This window comes from Bombina bombina, chromosome 9 (genome assembly GCF_027579735.1).
Source record: "Bombina bombina isolate aBomBom1 chromosome 9, aBomBom1.pri, whole genome shotgun sequence".
NCBI lineage: Eukaryota > Metazoa > Chordata > Amphibia > Anura > Bombinatoridae > Bombina > Bombina bombina.
This window is the reverse complement of record NC_069507.1, coordinates 223,503,440-223,529,805: the sequence shown is the minus strand read 5'-3', so window position 1 is coordinate 223,529,805 and position 26,366 is coordinate 223,503,440. Positions and strand designations below refer to the sequence as shown.

General features: G+C 42.0%; 1 protein-coding gene across 3 annotated transcripts in view; it reads right to left on the bottom strand.

Annotated features, from left to right (window-relative positions):
• The window catches only part of CACUL1 (CDK2 associated cullin domain 1), a 170,166-nt gene that overhangs the window by 27,942 nt on the left and 115,858 nt on the right, over window positions 1-26,366 (bottom strand). For 2 of the 3 annotated variants that reach the window (XM_053692672.1, XM_053692674.1), the window contains one exon: window positions 2,347-2,390. In XM_053692672.1, coding sequence (XP_053548647.1) covers window positions 2,347-2,390 — 44 coding nt within the window. Of the gene's footprint in view, window positions 1-2,312; window positions 2,391-26,366 lie in introns of all 3 variants that reach the window. The other variant, XM_053692673.1, reaches the window with a different exon arrangement.

Genomic DNA, 26,366 nt, shown 5'->3' with positions numbered 1-26,366 from the left:
GCAACTTCCGGCGACACGTATGACGCCGGAAACGGAAATAGAATTTTTGCGCCAAAAAAGTCCGCGCCAAGAATGACGCAATAAAATGAAGCATTTTCAGCCCCCGCGAGCCTAACAGCCCACAGGGAAAAAGTCAAATTTTAAGGTAAAATATGTTAAATTAAAATGCATTATCCCAAATATGAAACTGACTGTCTGAAAATAAGGAAAGTTGAACATTCTGAGTCAAGGCAAATAAATGTTTGAATACATATATTTAGAACTTTATAAACAAAGTGCCCAACCATAGCTAGGAGTGTCACAGAAAATAAGACTTACTTACCCCAGGACACTCATCTACATATAGCAGATAGCCAAACCAGTACTGAAACGAGAATCAGCAGAGGTAATGGTATATATAAGAGTATATCGTCGATCTGAAAAGGGAGGTAAGAGATGAATCTCAACGACCGATAACAGAGAACCTATGAAATAGACCCCTTAGAAGGAGATCACTGCATTCAAATAGGCAATACTCTCTTCACATCCCTCTGACATTCACTGCACGCTGAGAGGAAAACCGGGCTCCAACTTGCTGCGGAGCGCATATCAACGTAGAATCTAGCACAAACTTACTTCACCACCTCCATCGGAGGCAAAGTTTGTAAAACTGAATTGTGGGTGTGGTGAGGGGTGTATTTATAGGCATTTTAAGGTTTGGGAAACTTTGCCCCTCCTGGTAGGAATGTATATCCCATACGTCACTAGCTCATGGACTCTTGCTAATTACATGAAAGAAATACAAATAAATACAATAAGAAAACAAAAATATATTCCTAGAAAACGTCCCCAAAAGTCATAAAATGAAACTTAAATTGGTTCCAAATTAGTGTCCATAAAAATCAGATGGTATATAGGCAACTATATGGTGAGCTATTTTTCATGATTTATGATTATCTAAACATTACTATACTATGTTATTTTTCTTCTGTTTTTAGGTTTTGAGGATTTCCCAGCCTTCTTTTTTTCGCATTGTTATATCTCTTTTTTTTCTTTGCCTTGACATCAAGGATTAGAACTGTTTATCTATTGCACAATCTTGAGGATTTGAACTATTTATTGGAACCATTAACTTTTATTTATTTTTGGATACAATTTCTATCAGGATCACCATAATGTCACCACCATCTGATTTTTATGGACACTAATTTGGAACCAATTTAAGTTTCATTTTATGACTTTTGGGGACGTTTTCTAGGAATATATTTTTGTTTTCTTATTGTATTTATTTGTATTTTGTACTTTTTTACACAAACTCCTTTTCCACTCACCATCTCACACATCACTCACTGTGTGATTTGTCACTTATTTTTTTACACATATTTTTTTACACATATATTTTTTCACACAGGTTTATAGTTTTATTTTTCAAGAATTTTTGTTATCACTTTTTGGAATCATTTTTTGACCAACACTAGTTTGTGTACACACTAGTACAATCTGCGATCACCTTCTTTTATAACCATTTTTTTCCCCTTTTTTTCACACATGATACACACCACGTTGTGAATTTTTATTTGTATTTTCTCATATTTTTATATATTTTTCTGCTTCTGTACAATTTGTATATTGCATCGATTAGACTAGTAGGAACCAACCTACCAGTGATTTGAACCATTTTCGGGTAGCCCTGAACCCAATGTTATAGAGGGTAGTTGAGTCCAACCACCTCTACGATTTACATACCCATATCAGTTTTAACAATATCGTAACTTTTTCTTGGAGGGACACATTCCCCCTGGTATTCAAACCTATATTTTAAGTGTTGTGTTTTTTAGAATTGTTTTTATAAATATACACATATATATATATATATATATATATATATATATATATATATATATATATATATATATATATATATATATATATATATATATATATATATATATATATGTTTTTATGTACCATGGATCCATGTTTAGTGATGTAATTTGTGTTTGTATTAAAATTGTGTTATTACTTTTATCCTTATCATTTTATCACCATTATTAACCTTTGCAGTTAATCACAGGGATATAGCCCCCATATAAGATAGTGTGAACACATCCCTCACACACACACTAGACCTTGCCTTTGTTGGCGCTCCACTCTTAACTTATCTTCTACTAGTACTCTTCCCGTGGGCATTGGGGGCCCATTTTAGATAGGAGCTATAGGTCCTTCTAGCGCTGTGAGAATAATTCTTTGATATTAATGTAAAAAGTGTAGAGCCAAGTCACATTCAGATATAACATTATAAAAACATAAGGAAGACATATAAAGACACATACAGATATAACCCCAGAAGGACGAAGTGTCACTCACTGTAAGTCAGCTCATCTCCTGCTCTTTTGCGTGACTGGTCACCCCTAAAGGTTAAAGAAAGAGATATACACCGTTAGAAATGCAAGTTTTTTTATAAAAACAAAATTTATGCTTACCTGATAAATTTCTTTCTTTCCGGATATGGTGAGTCCACAATGTCATCAATTACTGTTGGGAATATCACTCCTGGCCAGCAGGAGGAGGCAAAGAGCACCACAGCAAAGCTGTTAATTATCATTCCACTTCCCCTAAACCCCAGTCATTCGACCGAAGGGAAATGGAAAAAAGGAATAACACAAAGGTGTAGAGGTGCCTGAGGTTTAGTAAAGAAATAACTGTCTTAAATAAAAGGGAGGGGTCGTGGACTCACCATATTCGGAAATAAATACATTTATCAGGTAAGCATAAATTTTATTTTCTTTCCTAAGATATGGTGAGTCCACGACGTCATCAATTACTGTTGGGAACCAATACCCAAGCTAGAGGACACAGATGACTAGAGAGGGAGAACAAGACAGGCAGACATAAACAGAAGGCACCACCACTTTAACTTTTCCCCCAAAAGAAACCTCGGCCGAGGCAAAAATATCAAATTAAAAAATTTGGAAAAAGTATGCAAGGCAGACCAAGTTGCAGCCTTGCAAAACTATTCCTCAGAAGCTTCATTTTTTAAAGCTCAAGAAGAAGAGACAGCCCTTGTGGAACGAGTCATAACTCTCTCAGAAGACTGCTGACCCACAGTCCGAAAAACAAAACAAATTAAACTTCTTAACCAGAGAAAAATAGAAGTAGCTTTCTGAACGTTTTCCAGAGAAACAAACAAACAGGGCAGAAGACTGGTGAAAATCCCTAGTCGCCAGTAGAAAAATGTTAAAAAACAGAATTTATGTTTACCTGATAAATTTCTTTCTCCAACGGTGTGTCCGGTCCACGGCGTCATCCTTACTTGTGGGATATTCTCTTCCCCAACAGGAAATGGCAAAGAGCCCAGCAAAGCTGGTCACATGATCCCTCCTAGGCTCCGCCTACCCCAGTCATTCGACCGACGTTAAGGAGGAATATTAGCATAGGAGAAACCATATGGTACCGTGGTGACTGTAGTTAAAGAAAATAAATTATCAGACCTGATTAAAAAAACCAGGGCGGGCCGTGGACCGGACACACCGTTGGAGAAAGAAATTTATCAGGTAAACATAAATTCTGTTTTCTCCAACATAGGTGTGTCCGGTCCACGGCGTCATCCTTACTTGTGGGAACCAATACCAAAGCTTTAGGACACGGATGAAGGGAGGGAGCAAATCAGGTCACCTAAATGGAAGGCACCACGGCTTGCAAAACCTTTCTCCCAAAAATAGCCTCAGAAGAAGCAAAAGTATCAAACTTGTAAAATTTGGTAAAAGTGTGCAGTGAAGACCAAGTCGCTGCCCTACATATCTGATCAACAGAAGCCTCGTTCTTGAAGGCCCATGTGGAAGCCACAGCCCTAGTGGAATGAGCTGTGATTCTTTCGGGAGGCTGCCGTCCGGCAGTCTCGTAAGCCAATCTGATGATGCTTTTAATCCAAAAAGAGAGAGAGGTAGAAGTTGCTTTTTGACCTCTCCTTTTACCTGAATAAACAACAAACAAGGAAGATGTTTGTCTAAAATCCTTTGTAGCATCTAAATAGAATTTTAGAGCGCGAACAACATCCAAATTGTGCAACAAACGTTCCTTCTTTGAAACTGGTTTCGGACACAGAGAAGGCACGATAATCTCCTGGTTAATGTTTTTGTTAGAAACAACTTTCGGAAGAAAACCAGGTTTAGTACGTAAAACCACCTTATCTGCATGGAACACCAGATAAGGAGGGGAACACTGCAGAGCAGATAATTCTGAAACTCTTCTAGCAGAAGAAATTGCAACTAAAAACAAAACTTTCCAAGATAATAACTTAATATCAACGGAATGTAAGGGTTCAAACGGAACCCCCTGAAGAACTGAAAGAACTAAATTGAGACTCCAAGGAGGAGTCAAAGGTTTGTAAACAGGCTTAATTCTAACCAAAGCCTGAACAAAGGCTTGAACATCTGGCACAGCTGCCAGCTTTTTGTGAAGTAACACCGACAAGGCAGAAATCTGTCCCTTCAGGGAACTTGCCGATAATCCTTTTTCCAATCCTTCTTGAAGGAAGGATAGAATCCTAGGAATCTTAACCTTGTCCCAAGGGAATCCTTTAGATTCACACCAACAGATATATTTTTTCCAAATTTTGTGGTAAATCTTTCTAGTTACAGGCTTTCTGGCCTGAACAAGAGTATCGATAACAGAATCTGAGAAACCTCGCTTCGATAAAATCAAGCGTTCAATCTCCAGGCAGTCAGCTGGAGTGAAACCAGATTCGGATGTTCGAACGGACCCTGAACAAGAAGGTCTCGTCTCAAAGGTAGCTTCCAAGGTGGAACCGATGACATATTCACCAGATCTGCATACCAAGTCCTGCGTGGCCACGCAGGAGCTATCAAGATCACCGACGCCCTCTCCTGATTGATCCTGGCTACCAGCCTGGGAATGAGAGGAAACGGCGGAAACACATAAGCTAGTTTGAAGGTCCAAGGTGCTACTAGTGCATCCACTAGAGCCGCCTTGGGATCCCTGGATCTGGACCCGTAACAGGGAACTTTGAAGTTCTGACGAGAGGCCATTAGATCCATGTCTGGAATGCCCCACAGCTGAGTGACTAGGGCAAAGATTTCCGGATGGAGTTCCCACTCCCCCGGATGCAATGTCTGACGACTCAGAAAATCCGCTTCCCAATTTTCCAGGATAGCAGACAGGTGGCAGGAGTGAGACTCCGCCCATAGAATAATCTTGGTCACTTCCTCCATCGCTAGGGAACTCCTTGTTCCCCCCTGATGGTTGATGTACGCAACAGTCGTCATGTTGTCTGATTGAAACCGTATGAACTTGGTCCTCGCTAGCTGAGGCCAAGCCTTGAGAGCATTGAATATCGCTCTCAGTTCCAGAATATTTATCGGTAGAAGAGATTCTTCCCGAGACCAAAGACCCTGAGCTTTCAGGGATCCCCAGACCGCGCCCCAGCCCGTCAGACTGGCGTCGGTCGTGACAATGACCCACTCTGGTCTGCGGAATGTCATCCCTTGTGACAGGTTGTCCAGGGACAGCCACCAACGGAGTGAGTCTCTGGTCCTCTGATTTACTTGTATCTTTGGAGACAAGTCTGTATAGTCCCCATTCCACTGACTGAGCATGCACAGTTGTAATGGTCTTAGATGAATGCGCGCAAAAGGAACTATGTCCATTGCCGCTACCATCAACCCGATCACTTCCATGCACTGAGCTACGGAAGGAAGAGGAACGGAATGAAGTATCCGACAAGAGTCCAGAAGCTTTGTTATTCTGGCCTCTGTTAGAAAAATCCTCATTTCTGAGGAATCTATAATTGTTCCCAAGAAGGGAACCCTTGTTGACGGGGATAGAGAACTCTTTTCCACGTTCACTTTCCAGCCGTGAGATCTGAGAAAGGCCAGGACGATGTCCGTGTGAGCCTTTTGCTCGAGGGAGGGACGACGCTTGAATCAGAATGTCGTCCAGGTAGGGTACTACTGCAATGCCCCTTGGTCTTAGCACCGCTAGAAGGGACCCTAGTACCTTTGTGAAAATCCTTGGAGCAGTGGCTAATCCGAAAGGAAGCGCCACGAACTGGTAATGTTTGTCCAGGAATGCAAACCTTAGGAACCGATGATGTTCCTTGTGGATAGGAATATGTAGATACGCATCCTTTAAATCCACCGTGGTCATGAATTGACCTTCCTGGATGGAAGGAAGGATAGTTCGAATGGTTTCCATCTTGAACGATGGGACCTTGAGAAATTTGTTTAAGATCTTGAGATCTAGGATTGGTCTGAACGTTCCCTCTTTTTTGGGAACTATGAACAGATTGGAGTAGAACCCCATCCCTTGTTCTCTTAATGGAACAGGATGAATCACTCCCATTTTTAACAGGTCTTCTACACAATGTAAGAACGCCTGTCTTTTTATGTGGTCTGAAGACAACTGAGACCTGTGGAACCTCCCCCTTGGGGGAAGTCCCTTGAATTCCAGAAGATAACCCTGGGAGACTATTTCTAGCGCCCAAGGATCCAGAACATCTCTTGCCCAAGCCTGAGCGAAGAGAGAGAGTCTGCCCCCCACCAGATCCGGTCCCGGATCGGGGGCCAATATTTCATGCTGTCTTGGTAGCAGTGGCAGGTTTCTTGGCCTGCTTTCCCTTGTTCCAGCCTTGCATTGGTCTCCAAGCTGGCTTGGCCTGAGAAGTATTACCCTCTTGCTTAGAGGACGTAGCACCTTGGGCTGGTCCGTTTTTACGAAAGGGACGAAAATTAGGTCTATTTTTTGCCTTGAAAGGCCGATCCTGAGGAAGGGCGTGGCCCTTACCCCCAGTGATATCAGAGATAATCTCTTTCAAGTCAGGACCAAACAGCGTTTTCCCCTTGAAAGGAATGTTTAGTAGCTTGTTCTTGGAAGACGCATCAGCCGACCAAGATTTCAACCAAAGCGCTCTGCGCGCCACAATAGCAAACCCAGAATTCTTAGCCGCTAACTTAGCCAATTGCAAAGAGGCGTCTAGAGTGAAAGAATTAGCCAATTTGAGAGCATTGATTCTGTCCATAATCTCCTCATAAGGAGGAGAGTCACTATCGAGCACCTTAATCAGTTCATCAAACCAGAAATATGCGGCTGTAGTGACAGGGACAATGCATGAAATGGGTTGTAGAAGGTAACCCTGCTGAACAAACATCTTTTTAAGCAAACCTTCTAATTTTTTATCCATAGGATCTTTGAAAGCACAACTATCCTCTATGGGAATAGTGGTGCGTTTGTTTAAAGTAGAAACCGCTCCCTCGACCTTGGGGACTGACTGCCATAAGTCCTTTCTGGGGTCGACCATAGGAAACAATTTTTTAAATATGGGGGGAGGGACGAAAGGAATACCGGGCCTTTCCCATTCTTTATTAACAATGTCCGCCACCCGCTTGGGTATAGGAAAAGCTTCTGGGAGCCCCGGCACCTCTAGGAACTTGTCCATTTTACATAGTTTCTCTGGGATGACCAAATTTTCACAATCATCCAGAGTGGATAATACCTCCTTAAGCAAAATGCGGAGATGTTCCAATTTAAATTTAAATGTAATCACATCAGATTCAGCCTGCTGAGAAATGTTCCCTAAATCAGTAATTTCTCCCTCAGACAAAACCTCCCTGGCCCCCTCAGATTGGGTTAGGGGCCCTTCAGAGATATTAATATCAGCGTCGTCATGCTCTTCAGTAACTAAAACAGAGCATCCACGCTTACGCTGACAAGGGTTCATTTTGGCTAAAATGTTTTTGACAGAATTATCCATTACAGCCGTTAATTGTTGCATAGTAAGGAGTATTGGCGCGCTAGATGTACTAGGGGCCTCCTGAGTGGGCAAGACTCGTGTAGACGAAGGAGGGAATGATGCAGTACCATGCTTACTCCCCTCACTTGAGGAATCATCTTGGGCATCATTGTCATTATCACATAAATCACATTTATTTAAATGAATAGGAATTCTGGCTTCCCCACATTCAGAACACAGTCTATCTGGTAGTTCAGACATGTTAAACAGGCATAAACTTGATAAGAATAAATGATTCCTCAAGGCTAAATAAGTGTTAATATCAATCGATTTAGCCCAAAAAAAGTCTACAGTCTAAATAAGCCCTTGTGAAGCCCTTATTTACAATCGTAATAAACATGGCTTACTACAAAAAACGTTTTAAAATAAAACCGTTACTGTCACTTTAAATTTTAAACTGAACACACTTTATTACTGCAATTGCGAAAAAACATGAAGGAATTGTTCAAAATTCACCAAACTTTCACCACAGTGTCTTAAAGCCTTGAAAATATTGCACACCAATTTTGGAAGCTTTAACCCTTAAAATAACGGAACCGGAGCCGTTTTAAGCTTTAACCCCTTTACAGTCCCTGGTATCTGCTTTGCTGAGACCCAACCAAACCCAAAGGGGAATACGATACCAAATGACGCTTCAGAAGTCTTTTATAAGTATCAGAGCTCCTCTCACATGCGACTGCATGCCATGCCTCTCAAAAACAAGTGCGCAACACCGGCGCGAAAATGAGACTCTGCCTATGCTTTGGGAAAGCCCCTAAAGAATAAGGTGTCTAAAACAGTGCCTGCCGATATTATTATATCAAAATACCCAGAATAAAAAAAAAACTCTAAGCCATCTCCGTGGAGATGTTGCCTGTACAACGGCAAAGAGAATGACTGGGGTAGGCGGAGCCTAGGAGGGATCATGTGACCAGCTTTGCTGGGCTCTTTGCCATTTCCTGTTGGGGAAGAGAATATCCCACAAGTAAGGATGACGCCGTGGACCGGACACACCTATGTTGGAGAAACACACACAACGACTTCCGGGAGGCGGAGCTTTAGAGCGGTCGCATAGACAGAGAGCTCCGGGCAAGCAGCGGCCTTAAATCATTAAAAACTGCTCAAAAAGCTCAAACGCATATGCCTTACACGACCCTAAAGTCCTTTTACATCGGACAGGTCAGTGTCGGCCAAGAAGCGTGAGGGGGAATTCCACCGCCCCGGCACCCAGATAGTCGGTACACAGAGTGGCGCGAAAGCGCAGATTGCATCTCACCGGTAAGGTGCAAGGTAGCAGCAGAGAATCGAAGCGGCAAAACCGGAGGGGAGTAAAAGAATACAGGAATTAACGAAAGAATCGCCAAGCACCCAAAGTAACAGTGAGTAACAGCGAGATCATACCTCTCACAGACACAGACCCACGTGGCAGGGGAGACAATACATAGCGGTGCATATGGAGCTGCAATTAAACACCAAACAGACACAAAACGAGCACGCTACAAACAAAAGACCAATAAATACACGAATCGGAAGGGGCATTTGTTGGAAGGGTCATCACAGGGCCTATAAACATTGGTATTGAAGACCCTAGAGGGCAAACCCTCACATAATCACCACGTGGGGGGGGGGAAGAAAGACATAACCAGAAAACTGGGACTTAAAGCTATAAACCACCAAACAAGAACAGTATTGCAAAGGGGGAAAATCAATTTACTCTAAACAGTGAGGATGGAATATGAGGAGTGATACCCCATGATCTGGCTCTCCCCCCCATAACCCAATACACCCACGCCTAATTAACAGAAGAGACATCTCCAGCACGGTGAAGACCAAAAAACTGGTGGAGGCCTAACACTGTCTAACAAGACTTCAGATAACCCCATAGGACCTGAACTCCAGCCAATACATAAAAGGTGCAGCTGAACAAAGGGATACACACAGTTCCCTGGGACTCATCTCTAACCTGACATCAGATATCTAAGAAAAATTAAAAGAGAGCCTAACCCCAATCAACTGTATGCACAAATATTATCACAGCTTCAAAAAGAAAACAGTAACGATGACTTCTAAGAACAAGAGTGCAGACCGCAGAACAAGACATCTGGCGGAGATACATGCAGATCCCAACAATGAGGACACAATACAAGACTCTCAGTTAAAAGACACTCCCCCCATAGTCTCTCAGCTGTCAGCGCTGTTCCTCCCAAAAATTGAACAACTCCAAAATGGGATGGACTCTCTTTCATCTGAGTTTAAACACTTCTCAACAAGACTGACACAAGTCGAACAAAGAATCTCAGATACAGAGATTAGACAACGTGATACCAACACGAACGTCACACAACTACAGAGACAAAACTCCCTATTACTAGCAAGAGTGGATGACCTGGAAAACAGGTCGCGGAGGAACAACCTGAGAGTCATGGGGTTGCCAGAATCAGTCCCAGGCACTGAATTGATACGCTTCGCAGAAGTTACCTTACCACAAATATTAAAACTCACGGAAGCTGACATTCCATGTATAGCAGAAAGGGCTCATAGAGTCGGTAGGACGAGAGAAATGGACAATAGAGATACACCACCCAGGCAAGTTATGATAAAATATCTTAATTTTAAGGACAAGGTTCAACTGCTGAGAGCATACAGACAAGCTGGACCTATCCAGTATGAGGGCAAAAAACTGCACATCTTTCAAGACTACTCGGCGGATGTAACCAGGAAAAGGAGAGAGTTTTCTCCATACTGCAGACAGTTGATCGACAAAGGCATCCCAGTGGCACTACTTTACCCAGCAAAACTAAGAGTTCAAACACCTCAGGGCCCAAGACTCTTTGAATCGACGGGTCAAATACAGAAATATCTAAGACAGGTGGCAGGAGAAGAAAATCAGCAGGAAGAGGAGGAACAACATCCAATGGCAGAGCAGTGAAATCAGAACTACAACTCCCATGGGGAGGAACTTCACACAAGCAGGGCAAAACCTGTCATTGGACTGGTAACAGGAATAAAGAAGAATGGTCTTCATCCAAGGACTATAACAAGGACTATAAAAAGGCACTGAAATGGACAGTACTAACTAAGTATTACAGTTCAAGTTATTGGGGGGGGGGAGGGGGGATACTCTCTAATAAAGTAAAAAAAAAAAAAAAAAAAAAAAGAAAGGAAGAAAGAGGGAAGAGAGAGAGATTTGTTCAAGTTATCACTGTTTGGTTTAATGTTTTTGAGTTTTCTTTTTTGCTTGAATAAGATTAAGAAAGTTGCAAAGTGGGAAAACACTGCGTCTGAATTAACTTGTTGCTTAAACTGTTTTTCTCTTGTTCTCTACAAGCAGGGTGGACTCAGTTCAAGACCTCCCCTGGGACTCAGATTCATCACTAGGAAAAGGTGTACAAGTAGGCCATAGACATATCTAAACACCAGTTGTGAACTCAGTAAGGGTAAGTGCATACTCGAATAAAACACACACCACACAACACTGTATAGCAGACACACAAAAATCACAGGAAAATGTCACTAGATCAGATTAAGATAGTAGCATGGAATGTGGGCGGGGTCACGTCACCTATAAAGAGAAAGGCAATTCTTAAATATCTTAAAAAACAAAGAGCTGACATTGCAGTACTGGAGGAGACACATCTATCACAGGAGGAACACAGGAAACTCCAACAAGATTGGGTAGGAGAAGTCAACTTCACACCATATGAAGCTAAAAGAGCAAGAGGGGTAGCCATTCTCTTCAGGAAACAGTTAACATACAAAATAACTCACAGAGAGATAGACAAAGAGGGTAGATACATCATTTTGAATATAGAAGTGGAACAAACAGCATTCACTCTCTGCAGACTATATGGCCCCTTACACAAGAAGGCTGAGTTTTGGCAGGCAATACAAGGGAAATTATTACCGCACACAGGGACACAACTAGTGGTAGTGGGAGACTTCAATATAGCACCTCAGGTACCGGCGGATCGCTTTCCCAACCCAGACAATCCAGGGATTACAAACCACCCAGCCGCATACTGCAAAAAAGAAACCAGGATATTGAATAAATTTAAAAGGGCGTTGAATTTGACAGACATTTGGAGGGCGAGATATCCAGACAGTAGAGACTTTACATGCATATCCCCATCCAAACAGACATTATCAAGGATAGATTTCTTCCTTATTTCATCTACCCTGAGCACACAGATTTTAGACACTAAAATTGACACGGTCACACTATCAGACCATGCACCAATCTCACTGATTATGAAGGTAGGCCCCAGACGCCCCAAAAGGGAAGGATGGAAATTCCCATACTACTTATACAGGGATGTTAATCTCCTAAACCACCTTAAGGGGGAATGGATACACTATGCAGAAGCCAACAAAGCACACATGTCAACACCGGCCTTATTTTGGGACACAGCAAAGGCGGTTCTAAGAGGAGTTATCATGACATATGCATCAGGGGTTAACAAGAAATACAAACAAAGAGAAAACATATTACTAAGACAAGTCACAAACGCATATAATAAATACCTTAGAACCCCTACCGCAGAGAACAGACAAAAGTATACCGGAGTCAAACTACAGAGGGACACATTCTTACTACAAAACGCTAAAGGAACCATTAGCAGAGCCAGAGCACGTTTTTACAGATACGGCAACAGGATAAGCAGCACACTAGCCAATATCACTAGATTAGTAAGAAAACCCAATGTAATCCAGACACTGAAAATTCAGGGCAGGTCTTTAACCACAGAAGCTGAAAAACAGCAAGCATTCTGTGAATACTACTCAGAATTATATACACCACATCCAGTTGACAGAGGACACAGGGAACAGTTCTGGAAGGGAATTAAATTACCCCAAATCACGGAGGAGAACCTCCAACTCTTGAATGCACCGATCTCAGTACAGGAAATACATAAGACAATAGGGCACCTCCCCATAAATAAGACGGCAGGGCCAGATGGCCTGCCCAATGAATTTTACAAACTGATGAGAGAAGAGGTATCAAACACCCTGGCCAAATTATTTGATAAGATACCAAGAGGGGAAGAACTGAGTGAACGTTTCACGGAAGCACACATTTGTATCCTTCCGAAACCAGGAAGAGACCCAACAGCTAGAGAATCATATAGACCCATATCACTATTAAATAGTGATTATAAAATCTTTACCAAAATTCTGGCCAATAGACTAGCGACCATAATGCCATCCCTGATCCACAGTGACCAAACAGGGTTCGTCAAAGGTAGATCCTCAGTTCTCAATATCAGGAAAGTGCAATTAGTACTACAACATTACTGGAACAACAGGGAAGGGGGAAAGGTAAGCACTCCAACACAAAGAGCGTGCATGCTGGCGATCGATGCGGAGAAGGCTTTTGACAAGGTATTGTGGGAGCATTTATTCCACACGCTGACCAGATATGGAATAAGGGGCTCCTTCTTCGGGTCGGTCGCCAGCATCTACAGGTCAGCCCAGGCAGCGGTGATTGTCAATGGAACACTCTCTCCAAGATTCCAACTGGGGAGGGGAACGAGGCAGGGCTGCCCTCTGTCCCCTCTCCTTTTTGACCTGGCCATGGAACCAATGGCACACAGAATCAGGACTGAAACACAAGGACTGAGAGTGGGGCGGGCGACTTTACACCTATCCTTATACGCAGACGATATGGTGTTATTCATATCAGACCCAGAAAAAGAAACACCACGACTGATGTCTATTATTGAGGAATTTAGCAAAATCTCGGGGTACCAAATTAATAAAGATAAGAGCGAAATCCTGTGGCTATCCCCAATGGGTCATAAAGAAGACCTAGGATTCAAATTCAAAATACTAGAGGATACTATTAAATATTTGGGGATAAGCTTATCAAAAGACCCCTCCAGATGGTACGCCCTTAACCACAAACCGATTATTAGCAAAATCATAGAAGATCTCAGAAATTGGAAAGCATTACCAGTATCGGTGTCGGGCAGAATTTGCTTGATAAAAATGATCTTGTTTCCAAGGTTAATGTACACATTCCAAATGATTCCCATGTTGTTGTACAAGAAAGACCTGAGGTATTTAAACACACAATTTGCAAACTTCATATGGTCAGGGAAAAAACACAGGATTAGCTTAGAGAAGCTGATGTGCTCGGTCCATGCTGGGGGCTTGGGACTGCCGAACTTGGAACTGTACAACTGGGCCACGTCCAGCAAATACGTTCTGGACTGGCTAAGTAACACAAATCACTTCACACATAAAGACATAGAGAGCAGCATGGTTCACCCATGGGCTTTAGCAATGTTACCACATATGGAGCTTCACAAAATACGCAAACTGACCAAGGACTCTCCACTCTTTGGGGAATCAATCAGGGCCTGGGCAAAACTGTGTAGGTGGATGGGGGTGCCTCACACATACACAAAATTCATACCCATGGGAGGGAACCCAGACTTCCCAGCAGGACTGACTACGAAACCATTTCAACAATGGAAAGATAAGGGCTTACATTCAGTTAGACAGTTGGTGTCAGAATCTACTGGGCTAATCCACACTTTTCAAGACTTACAGAAAGATTTTTCACTACCTAGACAACACCACTTTGCATACTTGCAAATCAAACACTACGTAACGCAATTGCAGAAACACATAAACTTTACAGACCATAATGACCCGATATCAAAACTGGTTTCCATGACATCTCAAGGCGGTCACTCAGTCTCCCCCATATACAAAATGCTGATAGACATACCAAACCAAAAAAACAGGACAAGCCTGAGCAATAAATGGTCGGACATACTGCAGACACAGATTTCAGAAGAACAAATCATAAACAGTGTAGAGAACGTCAGGAAAGCCACCATAGGAGCTGACGTGAGGGAAATGCACACGAAAACGATTCATAGGGCACACATCACTCCTAGGATATATAGCAAGTGGGTGAAAGAAGCAGACAATGTTTGTGTCAGGTGTAGGCAGCCCAACCCTGAATATGTACACTTACTTGTGACATGCCCAAGATTGACAAAATTTTGGGCTATGACGGAAAGATGGATGAACAAGACATGCTCTACCCAGATTAAATTGGATGGGAGGGCCATAATACTTCTAGATATCCCAGGTAACCTAGGCACACAGAAACGACTTATATATAATATAATCCTCACAGCGAGGAGACTGATTCTCAGGGAGTGGAGGGAAAAAAACCCACCAACACTAGGACAGCTCAAAAGTTTACTACTGCAACAGATGACAATAGAACAGTTTGATACTATGGGAGATGTAAAGGAAAGGGTCAAAGCTTTTATGAGGAAATGGGAAAAGTTAATCCTACAACAGCCAGTCCAGATACAAAAACAGATAATACACCCGTTCCGTAATTCAGAATACATTTTAACAGCACAACTGAGAGGGGAATGGAACACACTGTAAAGCTCAAACCCAAGGAATGAGAGTCCCAGGGGATGGAAGAGTCCACCGCTGTGCATCAAAGGGGGAGGTATTCAAATGCAGAGAAGTTTCAGGATAAGAAGGATAATTGATAGAAATCCTTAACAACTTGAAAGCAGTTAAAAGCCGTAGACATAAGAACTGTGAAGATAACAACCAAGGTGAGATGTATGAGATGTAAATTAAGGGAGGGAGGGAGAGAAAAAGGAAAGAGGGGGGGACAGTTTGACGGCAAAAAAGAAAAAGTCTAATACAAAGTTTGCTATTGGAAATATACCATGTTTATCAAGTTTATTGTAACCACCTGACAAAAGTCTGTAAATGTTGTTGAACTGTCACCCAATAAAAAAGAATATTTAAAAAAAAAAAAAAAACACACACAACATCCAAGTTGCGCAACAAACATTCCTTATGAGAATAAGGATTAGGACATAGAGAAGGAACCATAAGTCCCCGATTAAAATTTCTATTCAAAACCACTTAGGACGAAGAACCGCTTTAACTGAAAAAAGAAAAGATAAGGTGAATCACACTTCAAGCCGAGAGTTCCGAAAACTCTCCGAGCAGAAGAGATAGCAAAAGGAAGAAAATCTCCTCAAGCAAAGCCTGCTGCAAAACCTTAAGAACAAGGTTAAGACTCCATGGAGGAGCATCAGACTTAAACACAGGTTTAATTCTAACCAAGGCCCTACAAAAGGATTACACATCTGGCAAATCCGCTAGACACTTGTGTAACAAAATCGATAATGCAGAACTCTGAGCCATCAGAAAACTGACTGAGAAAACCTTCTCCAGGCCTATCTGGAGAGAAAACAGAATCCTAGGAATCCTGACCCTACTCCGAAAGTAGCCCTTGGATTCACACCAATAAAGGTATTTTCGCCATCTCTTTTGGCAAAAGTGACCAGTAACAGGCTTGCGAGCTTGGTGTACTGCCATATGATCCAACTCCAGCACCCCCCATTTGATGGATAACACGGAGAACACCTCCGGGAGGAGCACCCACTCCCCGGGATGAAATGTCTGACTGCTCAAGAATCCTCTCACAGTATCCACTCTAGGGATATGGATTGCATATAGATAGCGATTGCGAGCGACTAACAATCCATACCACCTCCATCATGGTTAAGCAATTCCAGGTTCCTCCCATATGGTTGATATAAACCACTGAGGTGAAATTGTCCAACTAGAAATGGATAAATCGGACTAAAGATAACTGAGACCAAGCCAACAGAGCATTGTAGATCGCTCTCAACTCCAAGATGGTTATGGGGAGAGCAGACCCCTCCTGAGTCCATCGTCCCCAGCTCAACAGGCTGGCGTCCGTGGACACTATTACCCAGGAAGGCTTCCGAAAGCATGTGCCCTGAGACAGATGCTCCTGAAAAAAACCACCACAGGAAAGAATCCCAGTCTACAGACTTAGATCTATCCTCTGAAACAGATCCACAATATCCCCGTTCCACCATCTGAGCATGCATAAAAGCAGAACTCACAGATGAAAACGAACAAAGGGAATGATGTAACAAATAATCCCACTGGGTTCTGAACCTAGGACCTTCTGCGTGTAAAGCAGACTTGATAACGCTACACTTTGTAACTGCTCCAATGAAGCGACCATCAGACCAATTACCTCCATACATTGAGCCACTGAAGGCCGAACAGTAGACTGCAGAGAGGGGAAATATCTTCAGAGATAGGAAACTATTATGGTCCCTGAGAGAAACTACCCCTGTAGTTGGAACAAGAGAACTCTCTTTTAGATTCAATTCCCATTCGTGGGAACGAAACAAGATCGCTGTATGAGAGTTTGCTGGTTGAAAAGATGGAGCCAGAACCATTATGTCGTCTAGTAAGGGCGCCACAGCAATTCCCCCGAAACCTGATCACTGCCAACTTGTGCCAAGATAGCCTCCAGAATCTTAAAAGAAATTCTGGGAGCCGTGGCAATCTCAAAGGAAAGAGCCACAAACTGAAAATGTATGACAGAAAGGCAAATCTCAGGAACTTGAAGATACACATCCCCCAGGTCTATGGTCATCATGAACTGACCCTCTAGGACCAAAGGAAGAATGGAACCAATGGTTTCCATTTTGAAGGACGGTACCCTGATAAAACTTGAGACACTTTAGGTCTAGAAGAGGACGAAAAGTTCCCTCTTTTTTTGGGAACCACGAACAGGTATGAATAAAATCCTAGACCCTGTTCCATTACAGGAACTGGAACTATCACTCCCAGGGAAGAAAATTCACAAAAGCAATTCCCAAAATGCCTCTCCGCTATCTGGTCCGCAGATAAATTGAGAGGTGGAACCTACCTCTAAGAGGAAAGGTTTGAATTCTATATTGTAACCCTGAGATACTATGTCCGCAGGCTGTGACAACTTGTATCCATGTTTGAAGAAAAACAGAGATTCAGCCCCCACCGATCCCGGATTGGGGGCAAACCCTTCATGCTGGTATAGACTCAGCTGCAGGTTTTCACTCTGACGTCCTTTAGGACTATTCTTCTTGTCTTGTGGTAGAAAAGACCCCTTTTCCACCCGTTATATCAGAAATATTCCTGTCAGATCAGGACCAAACAAAGTCTCACCCTTGTAAGAAAGTGCCAGAAGCTTTGACTACTCTGACCAAGAATATAGCCACAACGCCCTGCAGGCTAGCACCGCGAAGCCAGATACTTGGCTCCCGGCTTAATGACTTGTAAGGTAGCATCAGAAATGAAAGAATTGGCTAGCTTTTGAGCCACAATTCTGTTCTGGATCTCCTCTAAAGGAGTCTCTACCAAAATAGACTTACAAAAGGCGTCACACCAATAAGATGCTGCGCTTACAACAGTGGCAATATCTATATAAGCCTTCAGCTTAGTCCATTAATCCTTAAAAGAGCAGCTATCCTCTATAGGGATCATAGTTCTCTTAGCCAGAGTAGAACGTCCCTTCTACTGTAGGCACTGTGCGCCATGATATTTAATGGAGACAGCAACAGGAAACATCTGTTTACAAACAGGAGACAGGAAAAAAGGAATCCCTGACTTCTCTCATTCCTGTGAAAATTCTCCTATCACGGTCTGGAACAGGAAACACTTCCACAGAGGAAGGAACAACAAGCAACTATTAAGTTAACTAAATTCTTTTAGGATTGACAACGACAGACGTATCAGAGTCGTCCAAAGAAGCCAAAACCTCCTTTATCAATACACAAAGGTGTTCAAGCTTAAATTTGAAGGTTACTACTTCAGCATCAGATGAAGGAATTATACTGTCCAAATCTGAGATTTCTCCCTCAGAGACTACCATCCACAGAAAAATATGCATCTGTGAGAACGCCACTCCGCTGATTAGAATTGAAGAGGAGAGGCGGTCCACGTGACTCAACATCAAGAAAAACAGAGCGTAGAAGGAAAGCGTGCGCTCTTGCATTTTCCCTTCTGTAGCACTTCCCCCGCCATGAAAAGAAACGGCGTAACCAAGCATGCCACAATTTTGTATAGCGAAACCACCAATGTACTAAGCGCTAATACATACTCATCCGTGTAACAGACACTGAAAATACACCGGAATGAGTATCAATTATGTGATCCGTCAGAATCCATTCCTAATACAAGGTCCACTGTTTTAAAACTCTTAAAACATATTTAGACACTGTCACAGCCACCATTGCAAGACAAACTGCAATAACTGCATCTGAGAGCGACTAGTCCACAGCCAGGACCCGCGCCTCAACAGAGTAGTAAACAATAAAGCCATGACAAGCTTAGCTATAGCAGCACACAATAAGTCAAAAGGGAAAGTATTTTTATAGCCTGGTAAAAAAGTAATAATCAATGTCTCAGAGTCACAAGATCAGTGCCTGCTCCATGCCTTAAATATCCTGTATAAAGGATATACATGTCCAATAATATTGCAATGTAATCAGTTTAAGTGCCCATCCTCCGTACCTAGAAGACCATGGTGTGAGAGGAAGCCACTCCTCACAGAGACCTGTAGAAAGAGAAAGAACAGAGTAATCTGTGAATATTCAAACACAAAGAGGCGCCCAAATGTGTGTATCTATAGCAATATTCCAACTTGCACAGCTGTAATCTTTACGCAGGGTACTCACAATTTTGATGAGCACACCAATGTGCTTGTTGACACAGGCTGGTTATTAGAGCAAACCAGCTTGCTCTCTCCGGTTCTCACTCTCCCCACTTCAGCGGTATGGTAGTGACACTCACTCCATAAGGATATACGGGCAATGATGTTGATAAAACAAAGTCCTTTATTTTAAAACACTGCAAACATGAACTATATACAGTGATCCTTATAAGCAAGCGAATAGCAATATAATCAGTTGGTTTTGCTACGCGTTTCTCGGCTCTCCCTGCCGTTTCATCAGGCATGAGTTCCACCCTGGTGATTGATGTAACCCACAGAGGTTATGTTGTCTGACTGGAACCTGAAAAACTGGACTGAGGACAACTGATGCCAAGCCAATAGAGCATTGAAAATTACAGGCTGGCATCCGTGGTCACGATCACCCAGGAAGGTCTCTGAAAGCATGTGCCCTGAGACAGATGTTCCTGAGAAATCCACCACGGGAGAGAGTCCCTTGACGACTGATCTAACTCTATTCTCTGAGATAGATCCGCCATTCCATTGCCTGAGCATGCACAACTGGAGAGCTCTCAAATGGATTCAAGTAAAAGGAATGATGTCCATGGAAGCCACCATCAGACTGATTACCTCCATACATTGAGCCACTGAAGGATGAGCAGTAGCCTGAAGAGAGAGAGTCAAGAGGAAATTATTTTGTTTTTTCAGAAAAATCTTCTTCAATAGAGAATCTATTATGGTCCCTAAGAACACTACTCTTGTAGCAGGGGAAAGGGAGCTTTTTTCTAGATTCACATTCCATCCGTAGCAACGAAGAAAAGACCACAATATCTCTGAGATTTTGCTTGTTGAAAAGATGAAGCCTGAACCAATATGTCGTCCAGGTAGGGTGCCACAGCAGTTACACGATTCTTGGCTAGACCAAATGGAAGGGCCACGAACTAGAAAGGTTTGTCCAGAAAGGCAAATCTCAGGAATCTGTGATGGTCCCTGTGAATAGGAACATGAAGATACGCATCCTTTAGGTCTATGGTTGTCATGAACTGACCCTCTTGTACTAAAGGAAGAATGGAGCGTATAGTCTCCATCTTGAAGGATGGAATTTTGAGAAACTTGTTTAGACACTTCAAGTCTAGAATGGGATGGAAAATTCCCCCTTTTTTGGGAACCACCAAATGGTTGGAGTAGGACCCGAGACACTGTTCCTGCACTGGAACTATCACTCCCAGGGAGGAAAGATGTTGTATACATTTCAAGAACGCCTCTCTCTTTATCTGGTCTCCAGATAATATTAAGAGATGGAATCTGCCTCTCAGAGGAAAAGTCTTGAATTCCAATTTGTAACCCTGGGATACTATGTCCACAGTCCAGGGATCTGGGACATCTCGTATCTAGGCTTGAGAGAACTGAGAAAGTCTGCCCCCCACCTGATCCGATCCCTGGATTGGGGGCAAACCCTTCATGCTGATTTGGAATCAGCTGCGGGTTTCTTTGATTGTTTCCGCTTGTGCCAAGACTGATTGGGTTTCCAAGAAGACTTAGATTGTTTCTGCTTGGAAGAGGAAGGGGAAGGCTTTCCTCTGAAGTTTTGAAAGAAACGAAAATGACTCCGATGTCCTTTATGCCTATTCTTCTTATCTTGAGGTAGAAAAGACCCTTTTCCACCCGTAATATCAGAGATAATTTCCACCAAACCGGGTCCAAACAAGGTGTTCAAGCTTAAATCTGAAGGATACTACCCAAGTCTCAGAAGAAGGAATTATACTGTCAGAATCTGAGATTTCACTCTCTGAAAGTCCCAATGTATCTTCCTCATCAGAATTATGAAAAAGGGCAACTTGGGAAGCAGAACTGAGGACAGGCACCTTACTTTCTGAATTTCTAGATTTCCTCTTGCGTTTTCCCTGTAATCTGGGAATGGCAGCTAATGCCCCAGATACCGCTGAAGATACCCAGGCAGCAATTTCTGCTTTTAAATAAACTCCACTAGGAGTTATAGAGGAACCGTAGGGCACTGCATGTGACACCATTGAGGCTTAGGACATAGCAGGAGAAAGCTGAGATATTATTTTAACAGCATCATCCTGAGAGACATTAGGCTCAAAAATGTTACCTTTATTTTGCAAGGTTTTCTTGACACATGAACAAAATTGCATAGGAGTTACAATTTGTGCATCTAAATTAAACATAATAAGCATGAATTCATGAGAGCAGGCTCTTGCTCCATATCAGACATGTTGTGAAACAGTAAATAAACTTGTACAGATAAGTTTAAAAGATTTTAATATTCAATTAAAATAAGCCAAGGAAATAATACACTTTAAATTTTATCCCAAATTAGGATCGATCCACAGCTAAAATTATGTGAGAAAAGTTAAGATAAAACATTTAATAAACATCGAATAAACTTCTAAAATACCCCTCAGGCAACCCCACACCTCAATTGCTGAGGTGCCTTACCGCTACCAATTAGGACCGGATCACCCAGAAATAGAGAAAAAAAATTACGTTTTCCTCAGAGCGTTATGAAGTAAAGCTGGTCATGTAACTGCAACAGCCAAGCTCAAATTACTGCTGCGACACAGAGAGGCACTATTTCCTGGTACACTGAGTTCCAGAAATAACCGTTTTTTTCAAACCTGACAGTTTAAAATGTTGCATTGTTTTATTTTAAAGCAAAGGGGAAATGAATAAGCTGCTGAAATAGAAAAGTCAGCCTTACTTTTAGTTTAAACTTGTATTGTTTTATCAAGTAAATATGTGTCAGAAAATAAAGCCTAATAAAAAAAATGTTACCCTTTCTTTTTAAAAGAATTTAAATGTTAGTCTCACACATGCTACAGTGCCTGCTTCATGCCCCAGTGTAAGCCATACAACAGGATCATCTATGTCTCAATAAAAAAGCAGTGCTTTTAATTTGTTAAGTGCATGGTCTCACCAACTGGAAGACAAAGCACTTACCTTCTCAGCTGTCAGTTACAAGGTATGAGAGGACAGCTCCTCACAGAGACCTTTGAAAAAGAAAGAACAGAGTAGCCAACTCTGGCTTTCTGAACTAGGGCAGCAATTGTTAGGAAAACACAGTAAGTACAAGTACTAACTGTTTTAAAGCCACCACTACCGACTGCAAAGAATGACGTGGAATACGGCTATACCCCAAAACTTGCTTGTAGATGAAAACAAACTTTTTCTTCGGACACCTAAACTTCACCTCCTCCATGCACCGAAGGCAAAGAGAATGACTGGGGGTTGTGGGTAATGGAGTTATACTTAGCAGTTTAACTGTGGTGCTCTTTGCCTCCTCCTGCTGGCCAGGAGTGATATTCCCAACAGTAATTACTCAAGCCGTGGACTCACCATATCTTAGGAAAGAAAGGTTATTTTCTAAGTGTTTTGTCCTTTGGGAAATGTGTGGGTGTCTCACAGAGAAAAGCACTGAAATTGATGTAAAAATGTAAAGTATGCAAACTAATAAAACCTCTTCAGCAAAAGAGTGTGAAATGGCTTGACAGTGAATGAGTTAACAGTATGAACCAATGTATTCTAAATGTTTACCAATTGTAGTGATCTAGGTACAATTGCGGAATTTCAAGTAAAAATCGATCATCTATTCATCAGTCATATGCATTTGAAAATCAGCTTTAAAAACAAAATTATATATATATATATATATATATATATATATATATATATATATATATATATATATATATATATATATATATATATATATAAAATTTAGAAAAAAAAAGAAGATAGAAAATGAGAAAATCAAGTATGTCCTAGCCAGCACAATCCTTCAGTAAAAGTAACAAAATATAAGACTTAAGGCACTGTGTGTGACAAATGCCATGTCGAGGGTGACAGGCTCCTCTCCCATAAATATACAACGCTGCATGTGAAATCTACAAAATAGTTTTAATTAAATAGCACAATTGATACATATAGGCACTACTTTACTTGCAATTTTTATTTATATCTACTTAAAAATATATCTATACATAAAATTGCCATTGGATACTATGATTCATTTAATATAGTATAAGAGCTCTGAACATCATTAAATTAGATTGCATTCTTGTGATGGTAATCCAAAGTCCTATCTGTTAAAGGACCAATATGTTCTAATGAAAAGACCCATTCATAGCAACATCCAGTAAAGTCTCTTAGAATTACACAGTCTCATAAACCGTCAATATAAGTAGAAGTAGTTATGTCTCCCAGTAAGGACAGCTCGGAGAAAAGATTATATTGCTTGCAAAGATTAGCACTTATGTTAGTACAAGCAAACAAAGCAGTTTGTGCATGCAAAGTAGTTACACAGCATGGAAGTAGATCAGATAAACATGAATGGATACTATCACAATACTCGGCTAGGCGGGCCAAGTTTGTTCCTAAACATCAACGGATCATAAAGGATACGCTCATCTGTCCATACCACCCCAGCCGGACGACACAGCAACTGCTACATATAGCAGGGAAAAGTATGGATATCGTGTAGTGCAAGAGAATCAGCCGCAGAGGGGGGTCAGATAGTCAGGTTTGGATACTTCAGCGTTCACGGACCACTGTGAAGACTGGTGAGATTGTACGCTTTATTAATCCCACTGTTAAGGGTCCCTTAGGCGAGGGTAAAGCCCTCAATAGGTTGTACCCTAATAAGTGGGACTGTCACAAGCTGAATCAACATATGAGCACTACTGACTGGCTACTTTGTTTATCTGATCTACTTCCATGCTGTATAACTGCTTTGCATGCACAAACTGCTTTGTTTGCTTATACTAACATAAGTGCTAATCTTTGCAAGCAATATAACCTTTTCTCCGAGCTGTTCTTACTGGGAGACATAACTACTTCTACTTATATTGACGGTTTATGAGACTGTGTAATTCTAAGAGACTCTTTACTGGATGTTGCCATGAATGGGTTTTTTCATTAGAACATATTGGTCCTTTAACAGATAGGACTTTGGATTACCATCACAAGAATGCAATCTAATTTAATGATGTTCAGAGCTCTTATACTATATTAAATGAATCATAGTATCCAATGGCCATTTTATGTATAGATATCTTTTTAAGTAGATATAGGCACTACTTTACTTGTAATTTTTATTTATATGTATCAATTGTGCTATTTAATTAAGACTATTTTGTAGATTTCACATGCAGCGTTGTATATTTATGGGAGAGGAGCCTGTCACCCTCAACATAGCAATTGTCACACACAGTGCCTTTAGTCTTATATTTTGTTACTTTTACTGAAGGATTGTGCTGGCTAGGGCATACTTGATTTTCTCCTCTTATTTTCTATCTATCTATCTATCTATCTATCTATCTATCTATCTATCTATAACTATACCTCCTTGCACCCCTGGATACAAATATTTTTAGTTAACCAGGGTTATCCATGAACTCTAACTATATTGGGTTGAGCTGTTATACCGACTGTGTATGTATGTGTGTGTGTATATATATATATATATATATATATATATATATATATATATATATATATATATATATATATATATATATATATATATATATACACACTGCTCAAAAAAATAAAGGGAACACTAAAATAACACATCCTAGATCTGAATGAATAAAATATTCTAATTAAATACTTTGTTCTTTACATAGTTGAATGTGCTGACAACAAAATCACACAAAAATAAAAAAATGGAAATCAAAATTTTCAACCCATGGAGGTCTGGATTTGGAGTCACACTCAAAATTAAAGTGGAAAAACACACTACAGGCAGATCCAACTTTGATGTAATGTCCTTAAAACAAGTCAAAATGAGGCTCAGTAGTGTGTGTGGCCTCCTCGTGCCTGTATGACCTCCCTACAACGCCTGTGCATGCTCCTGATGAGGTGGCGGATGGTCTCCTGAGGGATCTCTTCCCAGACCTGGACTAAAGCATCCACCAACTCCTGGACAGTCTGTGGTGCAAAGTGAAGTTGGTGGATGGAGCGAGACATGATGTCCCAGATGTGCTCAATTGGATTCAGGTCTGGGGAACGGGAGAGCCAGTCCATAGCATCAATGCCTTCGCCTTGCAGGAACTGCTGACACACTCCAGCCACATGAGGTCTAGCATTGTCTTGCATTAGGAGGAAACCAGGGCCAACCGCACCAGCATATGGTCTCACAAGGGGTCTGAGGATCTCATCTTGATACCTAATGGCAGTCAGGCTACCTCTGGCGAGCACATGGAGGGCTGTTCGGCCCCTCAAAGAAATACCGCCCCACACCATTACTGACCCACTGCCAAACTGGCCATGCTGGAGGATGTTGCAGGCAGCAGAACGTTCTCCACGGCGTCTCCAGACTGTCACGTCTGTCAAATGTGCTCAGTGTGCCCCTGCTTTCATCTGTGAAGAGCACAGGGCGCCAGTGGCGAATTTGCCAATCTTGGTGTTGTCTGGCAAATGTCAAACGTCCTGCACGGTGTTGGACTGTAAGCACAACCCCCACCTGTTGACGTTGGGTCCTCATACCACCCTCATGGAGTCTGTTTCTGACCGTTTGAGCAGACACATGCACATTTGTGGCCTGCTGGAGGTCATTTTGCAGGGCTCTGGCAGTGCTCCTCCTGTTCCTCCTTGCACAAAGGCGGAGGTAGCGGTCCTGCTGCTGGGTTGTTGCCCTCCTACGGCCTCCTCCACGTCTCCTGATGTACTGGCCTGTCTCCTGGTAGCGCCTCCATGCTCTGGACACTATGCTGACAGACACAGCAATCCTTCTTGCCACAGCTCGGACTGATGTGCCATCCTGGATGAGCTGCACTACCTGAGCCACTTGTGTGGGTTGTAGACTCCGTCTCATGCTACCACTAGAGTGCAAGCACCACCAGCATTCAAAAGTGACCATAACATCAGCCAGAAAGCATAGGAACTGAGAAGTGGTCTGTGGTCACCACCTGCAGAACCACTCCTTTATTGGGGGTGTCTTGCTAATTGCCTATAATTTCCACCTGTTGTCTATCCCATTTGCACAACAGCATGTGAAATTGATTGTCACTCAGTGTTGCTTCCTAAGTGGACAGTTTGATTTCACAGAAGTGT